The 14,530-nt window shown below is 47.7% G+C and overlaps 1 protein-coding gene across 2 annotated transcripts in view; it reads right to left on the bottom strand.

The window, feature by feature from the left end:
* Positions 1-14,530, bottom strand: part of MKLN1 (muskelin 1) — a 107,762-nt gene that overhangs the window by 48,267 nt on the left and 44,965 nt on the right. For both annotated transcript variants that reach the window (XM_054989198.1, XM_054989201.1), the window contains exons 7-8: positions 4,645-4,722; positions 2,559-2,624 (exon numbers count right to left, since the gene is read on the bottom strand). In XM_054989198.1, the coding sequence (XP_054845173.1) occupies positions 2,559-2,624; positions 4,645-4,722 (144 nt within the window). The remainder of the gene's footprint in view (positions 1-2,558; positions 2,625-4,644; positions 4,723-14,530) is intronic.

Here is a 14,530-nt window from a genome sequence, read left to right on the forward strand (position 1 = left end):
AATCCCAACAGGCAGATCCTTTCAGCAGCTCTAGAAGACTAGACCCGAACCTTCTAGCGCCAGCTGGTATATAATACGTGTATCGTATCTGGCTTAACCTCATCGACTACTCCAACTTGTGGGGGAAATAAACAGTCCGCTCCAATTCTAAGAGTCAAAGGAAAGCCTGAGGGATGAAATATATCACATGCCCTTGGTGTCCAGAGCTGCCCTTAGCCAGACAAGAGCATTGATCTTCGGCTACCAAGTGTATGGGTTAATAACACACACACCCCACAACAGCCTGCTTCCATTCCATTAACTGATTTGCAGTTTAAAGAACATTTCTTCTTCCTGGTTCCAGACATTCAGCTGATTGGAGGGGAGGAGGCTCATTTCAAGGCCTAAAGCTAACAAAAGGCATTTTCTGCCATCAACCAACAGGCTCTCCCCTCTTATCCACAGACGGTCTGGCAGTTTCACAGCACTGCAATTAAGAGCAATCTGCAAGTCATGTTTTAGGAGGAAGAGAGCATCCCGAAAGCGGTGCCATTGTTTTTTGAAAGCAGAAGAAACAAATTCATAAAATTCCGATCCAGGACACCATTACCGCCTCTTGAAGAAAGAGCCTACCCCCCCCCGCCCCACCCCAAGACTGACCCTAACATCTGTGTGCCAAATGGAGAGATTCTTTTCAGAAGGCATTTTTTCGTAGTAGTAAGAGGGAAGTCAGAGCCCATTTGGTTGGCTTTCCCCTGAAAACTGGCCCTTGATTGTTTAGAAGTGAAAGGAAAAAAAATCTCAGCTACTGAAAGCGATTGCGCAGTTCCACAAACCAAACCTCCGGCAACATTACATATGATCTGCCGTGCATTTCCGATTTATATGCTCTTTATATTTCTGATATAGTTAATCAGAGATGGAATTAGGTTCCAGGATTCATAAACAAACAAAAAAATCAAACTGTATTCACACTTTCGATCCACTAGGGGGTGCTTCACAGCTTTGAAATACTTTCACGGTTCTGCTAGCATTTAGCAACATAATCATACTCTTGAGCACCCATAACTAGGGGAAGCATAAAATTACTTTTTGAAAAAAGTCCTGGGAAATGTTCACAATTTAACACAATTTTTGAAAAAAACAAGCAAACTTGGGGGGCAGGGGGGAAGAGCAGAATGGACTATGAAAGGGAAGCTTCTTAACTCAAGTTTTGGGCATTTCTCCCAGTTTAGAATTTTTTGCACATACAATTCTAACCTGGAAAAAAAAATGTGCCAGAATTACATGGAAGAAAACTGTACTACAGATAAAGGAGTGTGGGTTTTTTTGTTTGTTTAATACTCAGGTTTTCACACCACCTCCTCAAAACTGTTTTTTGAGCTGTTTACAAATCTTACACTGAGAACGTCACAATCCATATTGGAATAAAGCACCATTCAGACTGAAACGATGCTTGGCTGAACAAAAAAAAAATTCAGCAAAAAAAGAAGTGGGCCTCAACTCAACTTCTCGCGCCCCCCCCCCCCCTTCAAAGATTGAAGGTTCTGGGATAGTCGAAAGTCTCTGAGTTGATCAGAAATTCAGATCAATAAAGAACGCTGTTTATACAGGCACCAAAGTCAATACAGATTAACGAACAATGTTTATCAGGGCTGAGGTAATGGAAAGCAGAAAATAACCCCAGACTGTTAGTCAACTGGCCCAGCGGAAAGATTTCCCGCCCACCCCAAACACAAAGTGAAGGCAATCTGCTGAGACTCTCCAACAGGAATTTGTCTTGGCCCGTGAGCAGCTGTCCCACCCCAAACTTGATGACATCACGTCTCTGGCTGCGGCAATCTCATACCTCAGAGGAAGGCAGCGAGCCTTTCCTGTCCCCAAGTAGCCCTCGATGGCCACAGCAAATTCAAAACAAGCCCCAAATTTGATTGCTTGCGCGCCAGAAGCAAGCCAGGAAGGCTCTGCAGGATACAAGCCGCAGAGACCCAGGCTACAAAGCCAAGAGGCTCCCAGTTACGGATCGGAGGGACGCCATCCCAGCAGGGGTCAGGGGTCCAAGAAGTAAGGAAATATGAAAAGCCAGACGACAGGAACCTAGTCTGGAGGACGAAAGGTGCAGCCACAGCCAGATGCAAAGGCTGGGTGAGGCTCCCAGTCTTGGGGGACAGCAGCTAACCAGGCCACAGCTGGCCACACAAACAAGAGGTGCCGCTCAGGCACCAGAACGAGGCTGGAAACGGCCAGCTGCGACACCTCAAACATCCGATACTCTTCAACCGATTCAAATTTCTTACTCCCCATTGACAGGATTTTTCTCGGTCTGAACCTGCTTTTAAAAGCCTGTGATTTATGCAGTGAAATGTTTTTGACTGCACCTACCGCAAAGGGGGGGGGAGCAAAGCCACAAAGCTGCTTCTCGGTTTCCGCAACGGCCCTCCCATGTCCGCCAGCGTTTGACAAGCCCCAGGCGGTGCCGGCCGATTACAGCTCTGAATGCTACAATCAGATGTCACACAAGAAAGACCATCTTAAGAAACAGACCCCCCCTCCCCCCCCCCAAAAAAAGGATTGCTCACCTGTCTGCACGTCAATGACCATTTGATGGCCACCTCTCATTCCTGGCCTGCTGTCCTCACTATCACCTGGTTTGGGTTGGAGAGAAAGGAAGAATCCTTAATTATACATTCAGGTAGGCAGCTGTGTTGGTCTGCAGTAGATCTGAGCCCAATGGCTCCTTAAATCCCAATATAAAGCTTTTGAGCGTCAAGCGCTGAGGAAGGGAGCTTTGACTCTCATACACTTATACCCTGGAAACCTTGTAGGTCTTTAAAGTGCTACTGGACTCAAATTTTGCTCCTTATTATACTTTATGCTTGAAAAAAAACTTTAACTGAGATGCAAAGGTTGGAGATTTAAAAATATTCAGAATGAGACCGAATGACAGGTGACGGCAACATGAAATATCCAGAGCAAACACAGGGCCCCGCTGCTCTCTAGCATGGGGGCCAGAGGCTCGGACCAGGGAGAAACAAGTACATCCCCCCCCCCTTCAGATAAACATCGTAATGGAAAACAATGAAAAAGGCACTCCCCCTTCCAACTTTCCTCACAGGGATACTGTGAGATTAACAAGGGAAGGACCCTGAAATTCCTTAGGGGAAGGCTGGGATATGTAGGAAATTAAAAGATTCACTGACTGCAGTGCAGGTTTTTTCCCCCAACTAATCCAAAATCCTCTACGGAAAGCAAAACTAAAGATGCCCTTTAAGTCAAAAATGTCCTTCCTCCTTGGTCCAATCACGGGAACGTTAAAAGAGCAAAAAAAAAGAAAAAAGTTCAACCACTAACATGTAGCAAAATTTGAGGAACGTCTCAAGTTCTCTGAGAAAAGAACGTCTAATCTCAGAGACCTCACATCTCACTTGCACAGTCTTAGTGGGTTCGCCTGATGTTTAGATGCTTTGCTAGTTTACTAACAGTGTAAACGTATGCAGAGTTACCGAAACCAATGGGCTCAGACAAGAGTAAATCTGCACAGAATTGCACTGTTAATATTGTTTTAATGCAACAGAATCCCTTGTTCTCCTTTGATTTTAAAAGTACTATTTGCAGTCTTTCACAGCTCAGGTTATTTTCAAACTCATCCTGGGGCAACTGGTACCTGCACCGAATTACCTTCCATTTCAGTATAGCTTCCTTCGCAAAACCAAGGACCTTCGGCACACAGCCACAGCACAATTCTTTAAGAGCGTTTTTTAAAGCTCAGGCATCACACTGAAAGATTCACTAACACAGCACTCGCTAAAAATTATTTAAATCTTTAAAAGGAGTAACTTGTCCACGCTAAAAGGTACAACAAGTGGGCAGAAAGCAAACAGCAAATAAAGTCTAAATCATCAATTTTAAAAATCTCTTTTTTTAAAAAAAAGTTTTTGTACTGCGGGGCTAACACAAGCGGCACAGCCAATGGACAGCACCCAGAAGGTCCAAAGTTCAATCTCTGCTGTCTCTAGTAAGAAAGATCTCAGGTAGCAAGGTTGGGGAAGACCTCTGCCTCGGACAGCCATGAGCCAGGCAGATGACCCTAAGCTAAATTACTGAAAGTTCTGGCTTGGTAAGGCAGCTCCATAAATTCAACCGTAGCAGCCAGAGGGCTGGACTGACAACGTACACAAATGTAGCCGCCTTATCAATCAGACCATCAGTCCATCAAGGTTGATACTGTCTACTCGGAGAGGCAGCGGCTCGCCAAGGTCTCAGGAAGAGATCTTTCACGTCACCTTTTACCTGGGGGTGCTGGGTTTTCAACCTGGGACTTTCCTCACACCAAGCAGATGCTCCGCCCCTGAGCCACGGCCCCTCCCCACCATGGCCCCAAGCCACTGGGCCAGCACTGAGAAAATCCTATTCTGAGCATACACTCCCCCCCGCACCTCGCTCCAAGCAAAGCCTCTGCTCTCACACGGGGAGGCTTTCCCACAGATCACTGGGGGTCCAGATCATTGTATGGCCGAGGCCATAACCAGCCCCTGCCACTCTGTTTTCTCTGGCCAGCCCCATTAAGCATCGGGCTGCCCCATTCTGCAGGAGCATCTCAACCACCCTCGAGGGGGAGCCAGCCAACGCCGACTATGCTGCCCCGTTTTTATGGGGCTGCCTTACCTTTGGTGCTTTTGGGGATTATCTGGCCCCATCGCGGTTTGTATTCCTGCTGACTGATATACTGGTTGAATAAACCATCTGTGACAAAGAAAAAAAACAGAAAAGAAGAAAAACTGTTGGCTCCGATGTTGGTACATCCAATGGCTTCATAAGAATATGTAAAATAAAAAAAAATTAAATCAATCTGCCGACCTTTAAAAAAAGAAAATGCCAGCTAGCAGAAAGACTTCTCATGTACAAAATTATGCAAAAGCACTTAAGAGACATTTATCTGAAGCTCAGCAGGACAGAAACCGCATCAGGGCAGAAGGCAGCAGCCATCAACCTCCCCAGCAAGGGGGGGGAGGTGATCTTTCGAGGGGCAGAGGCAGCCTACCCAACACTTATAGAAGCTTTCCATCCTGGGAAAGGTTATGGGGAGGGAAAGAGGTGCCTTATAACCCTCAGGCAGCTGTTCTCTTGCTGCCAATGAAGGAAGGGGAGAAAGAGAAGCACAGCTGTGGTTGCCTTCCAGCACTGAATGCACACCTAAGCTTCTTCCAGGCCAAATCTGATGGGACTGGCAGTTCAGTCTGTGAATGCCAAACAACTGCAAAAGAGCAGCCCCCTCCCCCTTTCCAACTTCCCTGGAAACCAGAACCACCGACTATGAGGAGCAGCAGGGCTTTTTTTCAGGGGGAACGTGATGGAACGGAGTTCCGGAACCTCTTGAAAATGGTCACATGGCTGGGGCTCCGCCCCCTGATCTCCAGACAGAGGGGAGTTGAGATTGCCCTCCGCGCCGCATTTTCTCTGAGGGCAACCCACTGAGTTCCACTACCACTTTTCCCAGAAAAAAGGCCCTGAGGAGCAGTATCAAGCAAGGGATCCTATCCTCCAGTGTTGCCAGAGAAGGGGCACGGCCTTACACAGACTCAAGCAGAGGCGCAACGGCAGGGTTGCTATCCAAGGTGCCTGAAGAGCCATAACTGGCTCCATCAGAAATCTGCATCAGAACATTTCAGAGCTGTTTTCTCCTAGCCCTACCAGAGGCATGTTTGGGTTAATACTGACATAGCTGAAATGAGGGGAACAAACCTGCCAGGGCTTCTCAACTCTACCATTCCGGCCCACTCTTAGTAGGAAGTATCTCCATGTAATACTACTTCGATCACCAGCAAGATGACAATGAATGCATTTAACACACCCTGATGAGGGGAAATTCAGATGAGGAAGCAAAACGGGAAGTCTCAATGATTGCTGAAGAATTATGAGATGCAGTGACCTGTAGGAGCCAAATCTCTGGACGAAGGCAGCCCAAACTCCTTCCCCTACCAACACACACACAGCTGGTTGTTGTGGGTTTTCCGGGCTGTATTGCCGGGCTGTAAAACCCACAACAACCATCGTTCTCCGGCCGTGAAAGCCTTCGACAATACAACACACACAGCTATTCCCATTCTCATCATCTATCATTTTTAAAACACCCTGTTACAACCCTTTCTTTCTCTTGGGTAGATTTGGCCTTTAAGCCTTTTATTCGTAGATTGCTGCCACCAGGAATTGCTGCCACCAGGAATTAAATTCCAGAATAAATTTCTCCTTTTAGTAACGTGCCCAAGCGTCAGGCTCCTTCGTGGTACTATGTGGCCCTGAGGATAGGAATGGGATATAGGAATGACAGACACTCTGGAATATAAAAAAAACAAACCTTTATTTTTTTAAGAAGCATATCGGTTTCGTATTATTTCTAAAACTTGATGGTTTCAAGAGAGTAGTTCTCAATTCTTAAAGTTACTTTATTTAAACCCAGTCACATAGATCTTCGCTCAGGCTTCACACACAGCTTGCCTGCTTTTGATATTAATTTCTCTCTCAATTACAAATAAGACTTTTTCTCAGGCGCACACACAGTTTGCCTGCTTTTCCCTGACTGAATGTTCTTTCACACACAGTTCAGGCTACCCCACAGGTTATATTTCTCTCGGAAAACATAAACAAGCTCAGGCTGCACACAGCTTGCCTGCTTTCTCCTGACTAAATATTTCTCTCAGAACTGCTTAAAAATACTCAGGCTGCACACAGCTTGCCTGCTAAAACCAGACTCCATATTTTCCTCATAAATGTTTAAACTTGCTCAGGCTGCACACAGCTTGCCTCTCTTGCTCTGACTGAAATCTTTTCTCTCCGCTCTCAGTCTAAAACTGCATTCACTCCACCCACACTCTCAGCCATCAACCAGTCATCTCCCTCACTCATCCCTCTCTTTCACCCCCACTCTTCATCTATACCACACCAAGCATTTAGGGAGACATACACACATTTACTTAAAATCCTTACACACCCTGACACCTTACTATAAGCAGAGGTTTTGCTAGCTAGAGAGCCAGTTTGATGTAGTGGTTAAGAGCGGCAGGACTCTAATCTGAAGAGCCAGGTTTGATTCCTCACTTCACCACTTGAAGCCAGCTGGGTGACCTTGGATCAGTCACAGCTCTGAGTGGGCATTAAGTTGTCCTGAAGGGCAGTATATAAATCAAACGTTGTTATTATAGCTAGTGGTATGGGTCTATTTTGCATGTTTCAGGCGGGTGGGGCACGTGACCTAACAGTGTAAGGGCTATGACATAGAAGAGGGGCAATTAGTCTACAGAAGGTGCCCCCAACATGGTGCCCACCAACACATTTCCTGGAGCCGTCCGAGTGTTCTTAGAAAGTGGGTGAGGCCAGATGGATGTTTTTGCCTAGCAGGGGTTCTGACTGGCTACTGGATATCTGACTGGTTGTGCAGATATTTAAAAATGTTGCCTTGACAGCAGCTGCCATCACAGCACAAGGATCTTCACTGCGCAACTGAAGGCAAGTTGTGTGTATGCAAAAAAAGTTTTAAAATATTTTAAAAGAACAAGAGTCCTGTAGCACCTATACAACTAACAAAATTTGTGGTAAGGTATGAGCTTTCATGAGTCACAGCTTCACTTCTCCAGATGCCGAATGACTGCTGAATTGCAACTGATAACGAAGCTTAAGACAATGCATCCACCTGGACTGAATCAAGACCTAGGCTTCCTGTCTCATTACCAATGCTGATTTCTCCACGTCCACCACCCCTCTGCAGACCCCAACCTATCCAATCAAGCTGTCATTCCCCATCTTTTGCCATTTACCTGCTATTGCCATTCAGCATCTGAAATCATTCCACTCACTAAGATATAAAGACAGAAGGACTCACATTCTAGTTGTATCTGAAGACGTGAGCTGTGACTCACGAAAGCTCATACCCGACCACCAATTGTGTTCGTCTTATAGGTGCTACTGGACCTTTGCTCTTTTCTACTGCTACAGACAGACTAACACAGCTACCCATCTTGATCTATCTTAATTTTTAAAAGCATTCATGCTTCTGCCTGAAATGTTGAAGAGGTACTATTAGAGTTATGCACAACCTTCACTCCCTGACATTTTGCAGCTGGATTCACCTCTTGTGACAGCCATTTTGTGATTGCACCCGCCACCCCCTGTTAGAAATCTGAAGGTAGGCTCAGAAGGTTGAGGGATTGGTCTATAGCCTTTAAGCAAACTGGGTCTAGCCACAGCCTAAAAGTCATTAGGAAAGTGGTAAGAGATTGAAAAGGAATCAGAAAGAGGGACAACTGAGAAGCAAAATTGTGGCTGGGCCTAGCTAGAATAAATGTCGGGGGGGGGGGAGGCTAAGGCAGAGGAGCTACAGAACAGCAGGCCGCTCGCACTTCAGAAGTGATTACACAACTTGACACTGACAACTTGCTCGGAAGAAGACGCTGCTTCAGAGTCTGGAATCTTTTTGCGTTTTATTTCTAGAGAATGCCTGTAAAGGGCCTCCTCGCTGCACCCCTAAAACTTGAAGCACAGCACGCAGGCTCCAGGCTGCCACTCGACACCTCCTGTGTGCTGTGCATGACACCTCCCTCCTTTCTGTTGTGTTTTTAAGCTTCCTTCTTTGCATGGGACACTGGTCTGGAGTTCTTCCAGGCTGCTTCCCAGAAACATCTCTCTGCTGGCAGCCATTCGACTTTCATTCTCCTTGCGTTACAAACCAACAAAGGCTTGTTTTGAAAACTGAACCACCAGTGAGTTGACATTTGGGAAGGGAGGGAGGCAGGCGGGCGAGCAGAGTCTGCTGAAACTGGTAGAAAGCACCTGACCTCTCCCATCGCATTCCTTGCACTTTTCGTCAAAGGAGATGAAGCCGCTCAAGCAAGATGCCTGACAATGCACAGCCCAGGCCACACGCAGGACCAAGGCTAAGCTGGGTTAAGGTTTGTTGGCCATTTATAAGGGAATAACAGATCGTAGTTAGGGGATTTTCAAAACAAGTTTGCAAACAAGTTTGCAAGTTTGCAAAACAAGTTTGAAACATCTCCAAAACCTAGGTGGACTTAGGGCTGAACTACACACAATGTTTTTTTTAAAAGTCAGGGTTTAAAATCTGGACCCCAACTCACGTTCCCTGCAGCCGCACAAGTGTCCACAACATGGGTGAGAGAAGGGCTCCTTCACCCCGGTAGCTTTTCCAAGCTGAAACAGCCCCTGGAGTAGTTATTTGCCCCATTGTGGAGCTGAGCAACTGCAGCTGTGTAATGGGGCCAGTAACTCCCCCACCATGTCATTTCAGCTTGGGAAACCTGTATGGGGGGATGGCAGGAGTCCCTCATACTCCCAGAACATGGTCCCGAGCTGAACTGGGCCCCTGTAGGTCTTTAAAAAGCAGTTTCCCACAGCTGCTGTATTACTGTAGAGAAAGTGAGCTGGGTCTAGGGAACCCATACCGGACTTGTTAAACAATGTGGCACATTATCTGGCTCTTGAACAACTGACCATCTGTGAAACAGGGTTCAAGCCTTCCACATGATGACTTGAGGTTTACTTGAATTACTAGCAACAAATCCCCTTGTGGGAAAAAAAAACAATGGACTCTAGAAAGGGGAGGGTGGGCGGGCAGGCATTGCCTCTTCCTCCATGACTGATCCCCGCCAGGTGAAGGCGGGAGACAGAAATTGCCACCTGCTTTACTCCTGATCCCAGCCAGGTGAGGGGGGACAGGAATTGCAGCCTACTCCATGCATGATCCCAGCCGGGTGAAGGGGGGGCAAGCATTGCCTCCTGCTCCACGCCTCATCCAGCCGAGTGAAGGGGGGGCATTTCTGCCTGCTCTGCTCCTGATTCCAGCCAGGTGAAGAAGGGTTGGACATTGCCTCCTGCTCCGTGTCTGATCCCAGCTGTGTGGAGGCAGGGGGAGGGCATTGCCACCTGCTCCGCTCCTGATCCAGGCCAGGTGAAGAGGGGTTGGATGTTGCCTTCTGTTCTGTGCCTGATCCTGGCTGGGTGAAGGTGGGGGGAGGGCATTGTCACCTGCTCCGCTCTTGATCCAGGCTGGGTGAAGGGAGGTGGGCATTGCCACCTGCTCCATACCTGATTCTGGTGGGTTGAAGGAGTGGGCGTTGCCACCTGCTCCGCTCCTGATCCAGGCCAGGTGAAGAGGGGTTGGACATTGCCTCCTGCTCCGTGTCTGATCCCAGCTGTGTGAAGGCAGGGGGAGGGCATTGCCACCTGCTCCGCTCCTGATCCAGGCTGGGTGAAGAGGGGTTGGACATTGCCTCCTGCTCCGTGTCTGATCCCAGCTGTGTGAAGGCAGGGGGAGGGCATTGCCACCTGCTCCGCTCCTGATCCAGGCCGGGTGAAGAGGGGTTGGACATTGCCTCCTGCTCCGTGTCTGATCCCAGCTGTGTGAAGGCAGGGGGAGGGCATTGCCACCTGCTCCGCTCCTGATCCAGGTCAGGTGAAGAGGGGTTGGACATTGCCTCCTGCTCCGTGTCTGATCCCAGCTGTGTGAAGGCAGGGGGAGGGCATTGCCACCTGCTCCGCTCCTGATCCAGGCCAGGTGAAGAGGGGTTGGACATTGCCTCCTGCTCCGTGTCTGATCCCAGCTGTGTGGAGGCAGGGGGAGGGCGTTGCCACCTGCTCCGCTCCTGATCCAGGCCAGGTGAAGAGGGGTTGGATGTTGCCTTCTGTTCTGTGCCTGATCCTGGCTGGGTGAAGGTGGGGGGAGGGCACTGTCACCTGCTCCGCTCTTGATCCAGGCTGGGTGAAGGGAGGTGGGCATTGCCACCTGCTCCATACCTGATTCTGGTGGGTTGAAGGAGTGGGCGTTGCCACCTGCTCCGCTCCTGATCCAGGCTGGGTGAAGAGAAGACAGACATTGCCACCTCCTCCGTGCCTGATCCCAGCTGGATGAAGGCAAGGGGTAAGCATTGCCACCTGCTCCGCTCCTGATCCTGGACATTGCCTCCTGCTCTGCACCTGATTCCATCTGGCTGAAGGGGGCGGGCATTACCTCCTGCTCTGTGCCTGATTCCATCTGGCTGAAGGGGGTGGGCATTACTGCCTGTTCCATATCTGATCCCGGATGGGTGAAGGGGGGGGTCATTGCCACCTGCTCCACATCTGATTCTGGCAGTTTGAAGGGGGAGCAGGAATTGCCACTTGCTCTGCTCCTGATCCCAGCTGGCTGAAGGGGGAAGTGGGCATTGCTACCTGCTCTGTGCCTGATCCCAGCTAGGTGAAGGCAGGGACGGGCATTGCCACCTGCTACTCTCCTGATTCCAGCTGGGTGAAAACAGGGGGCGGGCATTGCCACTTGGTCTGTGCCTGATCCCAGCTGGGTGTAGGCAGGGGCGGACATTGCCACCTGCTCCACTACTGATCCCAGTTGGGTGAAGGCAGGGGAGGACATTGCCACCTGCTCCACTCCTGTTCCCAGCCGAGGCTTCCCTCAGCAGAGTGCTCTCAGAGCGACTAGCCGCCTCTTCTGGGCTTCCCTCCACAGCAGTGCCCTCTGGAGGCGCACCAGGGTAGGAAGTGAGTTGTCTAGATCATGGTTAGCCTTTTATATAGTAGGATGCTTATTCAGGTCTCCTTGCAAGAACTTCAGTATTGAGACACAGGGTTAAGTTTATCCAGCGCCTAAAGAAAACCACCACCTTGACCTCACAAGCAAAGTCCAGTGCCACTAACAAATTGGCAGCTGGCTCAATTACATACGGTTTTGCAGGAAAGTATGCTAACTGCTTGATATCTACAGTACCTGGCCCCACTGATTATGTTTCCCCTTGCCTTCCTACTTAGAACTGCAAGGCAGTACAAAAGAGAAGCTTAAGAGTTGTATGTCTGGAGGGGATCTGCAGCTAATGAACCTGGAAGAATTCAAACACCTTCCAAAATTGGGGTGGTGGCCTGCTTCAGCCTCCCCAAAGACCCACAACTGGGTCACAACCTGCCCCGCCATTAGTTTAAAAAATCAGGACGAGGATGCGGGGGGAAGGCACAAAACAGAAGATGAACACACAAGATAAAAACAGCCGTGGTCTTAAGGGCGGATTCCTGATTTGAAAAGACTGGACTGCTGATCCAATTTATTTTACAGAACTAAATGAGATGCTCCACTACCAAGGCCCCCAACAGATTATTATGGCAAGCCCTAAACAGACAAAACATGAGCGGTGGGGAAGATCCCCTGCTCCCAAGAGGCGGCAAGTGGGGATATTTCCAAAGACAAAGTCACAAGCTGCTTGCAGATTGTGCACAATCCACAGACAGGTCATGTTTTCCCCAGAAGTAGTGTTTGCCTTTCAAATGCAGGAGATTCAGCTTTCAGGGAGGCTTTTATGGCTATAAGTCCTCCCCCCCAAAAAAACCTGTAGAAGACAGATGTCCAAAGAGCTCTCAGAGACCCAACCCCTGACTATACAAGAGACTGTCTCCTAGGCCCAGTCCGTTAACTCCCACCCAAGCAGATATCCGCAGACAGGAGGTGGAAGAGTTGGGCAGGCAGGTGGTACATTTCAAAGTTCCAAGAATCCTGTCTGCATCCTCAGACTGCACAAGCTGGACAAGGTGGACTGATCGGTACCCTGAGCATTAAAATACTGTTTCTATTGATCTATGGACTAAGGATATCAAATTTACAGGCTGTCAGTTACTAAGAGAGAACTGGTATAAAATGTTTTTAGATGGTACACTACTCCTAAAGACACTGCGAGAATCAGTAAGGGTTATAGTGAGCAGCGCTGGAAATGTCAATGCACGGATGCAACATTTTACCATATGTGGTGGACTGGTAAGAAAGCATGAAAATATTGGATAAAGATACATGAAGAGATGCCGAAGATTTTCAAACTCAGCTTTGAGCTAAATCCAAAAAAACATGTTGTTAAACGTCCTACCAACTAATGTTAGAAAAGAACAGGGAGACCTTTTCCATTACATGGTGACAGCAGAAAGAGTGTTATATGCAACAAAATGGAAAACAGATATATGTCCTGATGTGTCAGAGTGGATAGGTAAGATTTATGACTGTGCATCAATGGCCAAATTAGCCACTTATGTATATAACAGACCAATAGCTGGATCTGGGGGGAAATGGAAGATTTCTTTGACTACATAGGCAAAATTAACATTAAGGTAATTTAAACTTAGTATTAAGATAAGAAGATAAAACACAGGGAAATGACTAACCATAAAACTGATATTATAGTTTGTATAAGTAACCAAGGAGAGGGAAGGAGAGCCATTACACAACTAAGTTCAGTTTTGACAAATTCTGAATGTATTTTGTATTAGTTTAATTTAATTCTAAATGCAGTGCTGGTATAAGTTTCAAACTAATTTCAAATGTAGTGTTTATATAAGTTGGTATAAGTCTCAATTTAATCTCAAATGCAATATTTGTATAAGTTTATTTTTATGCAATCTATTGCTGTATCTTTTCTTTTTAAATAAAATTTCTATTTAATTTTTTTTTTAAATACTGTTTCTTTGCCACCATCACTGGCGCTGAGTAGACTTTAAAATGAGCTTTAGCACATGCCAAGCCTTTCTCCAATGCCACTCTATCAGTCTTCCCTTGTCTTTTCACCATCGGTAAACGAAGGGGTCACATATGCCCTATGTATTAATTATCCTTCCCCTGCTCATTAAACCCCACTCATTTTGAAGACAAGCAGTTCCCCAACTCAGCTTTACCATTCCTAAGAGTCCCTAAATCCATTCTCGGACTCAGCCAATCTCATCGACCACTTGCTTACAGCACCCCACAAAAGCCAACGAACTACAGGAAGTAAGATGGAGCAGACAACTTCCATTAATACAAAACGCGCCTGCTGGCACCACCTTTCAGTTTCTTGCAGTTGGCACTCTTTGGTTGCTAAAAGAGCAGAGAAAGAAGCAGAGAAGCATCTCATCAGTTCTAAGACTGAAGCTGGAAAGGCTGAGCTGCCTCTTCCCCTCCACAGCTTTGCTCCCGTCCATAACCTCTATCCCTCCTACCTAGATTACAAGACATAATAGTTTCCCTGTTACAAACGTGCATTGGCAGAATCCACTGGGGGGAAAAACCAGCAAAATGACCTGGGCATGTGTGGCCTGGGAGGAACTGAGGGCCGTGATTGCACCCCTCAAATACTTGGAGGGCAGTCACAGAGCAGAGGTCAGAGACATGTTTTGTGCTGCTCCAAAGGGCAAGGCGAGCTCTAACGGACTTAAGTTACAAGAGGGTAGATTTTGGTTGAAATTAGGTCTAGCTTGCTAACAGTGACAGCAATTTACCAGGGGCACCGAAGCTCTGGCAGGGTGCTTTACGCACAAGCATCTGTCGGGATTGCTCTAGCTTTGAATTTCCTGCAACCAACAGGGGAGATGGATTAGGTGGCCTAGAAGACCTCTTCCAAGTCTAGGGCTCTGTGACATCACAGCAGAAGTCCACACAGGACTCCGGAGGAAGGATCTAAGAGCAGGATACTGAACTTCCTGCCCAGTCATGCTAAATGATCCCTGCTAGCGAAGCCAGGGAATTGGTCATTCAGATGATAGA

Source organism: Eublepharis macularius, chromosome 9 (assembly GCF_028583425.1).
Source record: "Eublepharis macularius isolate TG4126 chromosome 9, MPM_Emac_v1.0, whole genome shotgun sequence".
Classification (NCBI taxonomy): domain Eukaryota; kingdom Metazoa; phylum Chordata; class Lepidosauria; order Squamata; family Eublepharidae; genus Eublepharis; species Eublepharis macularius.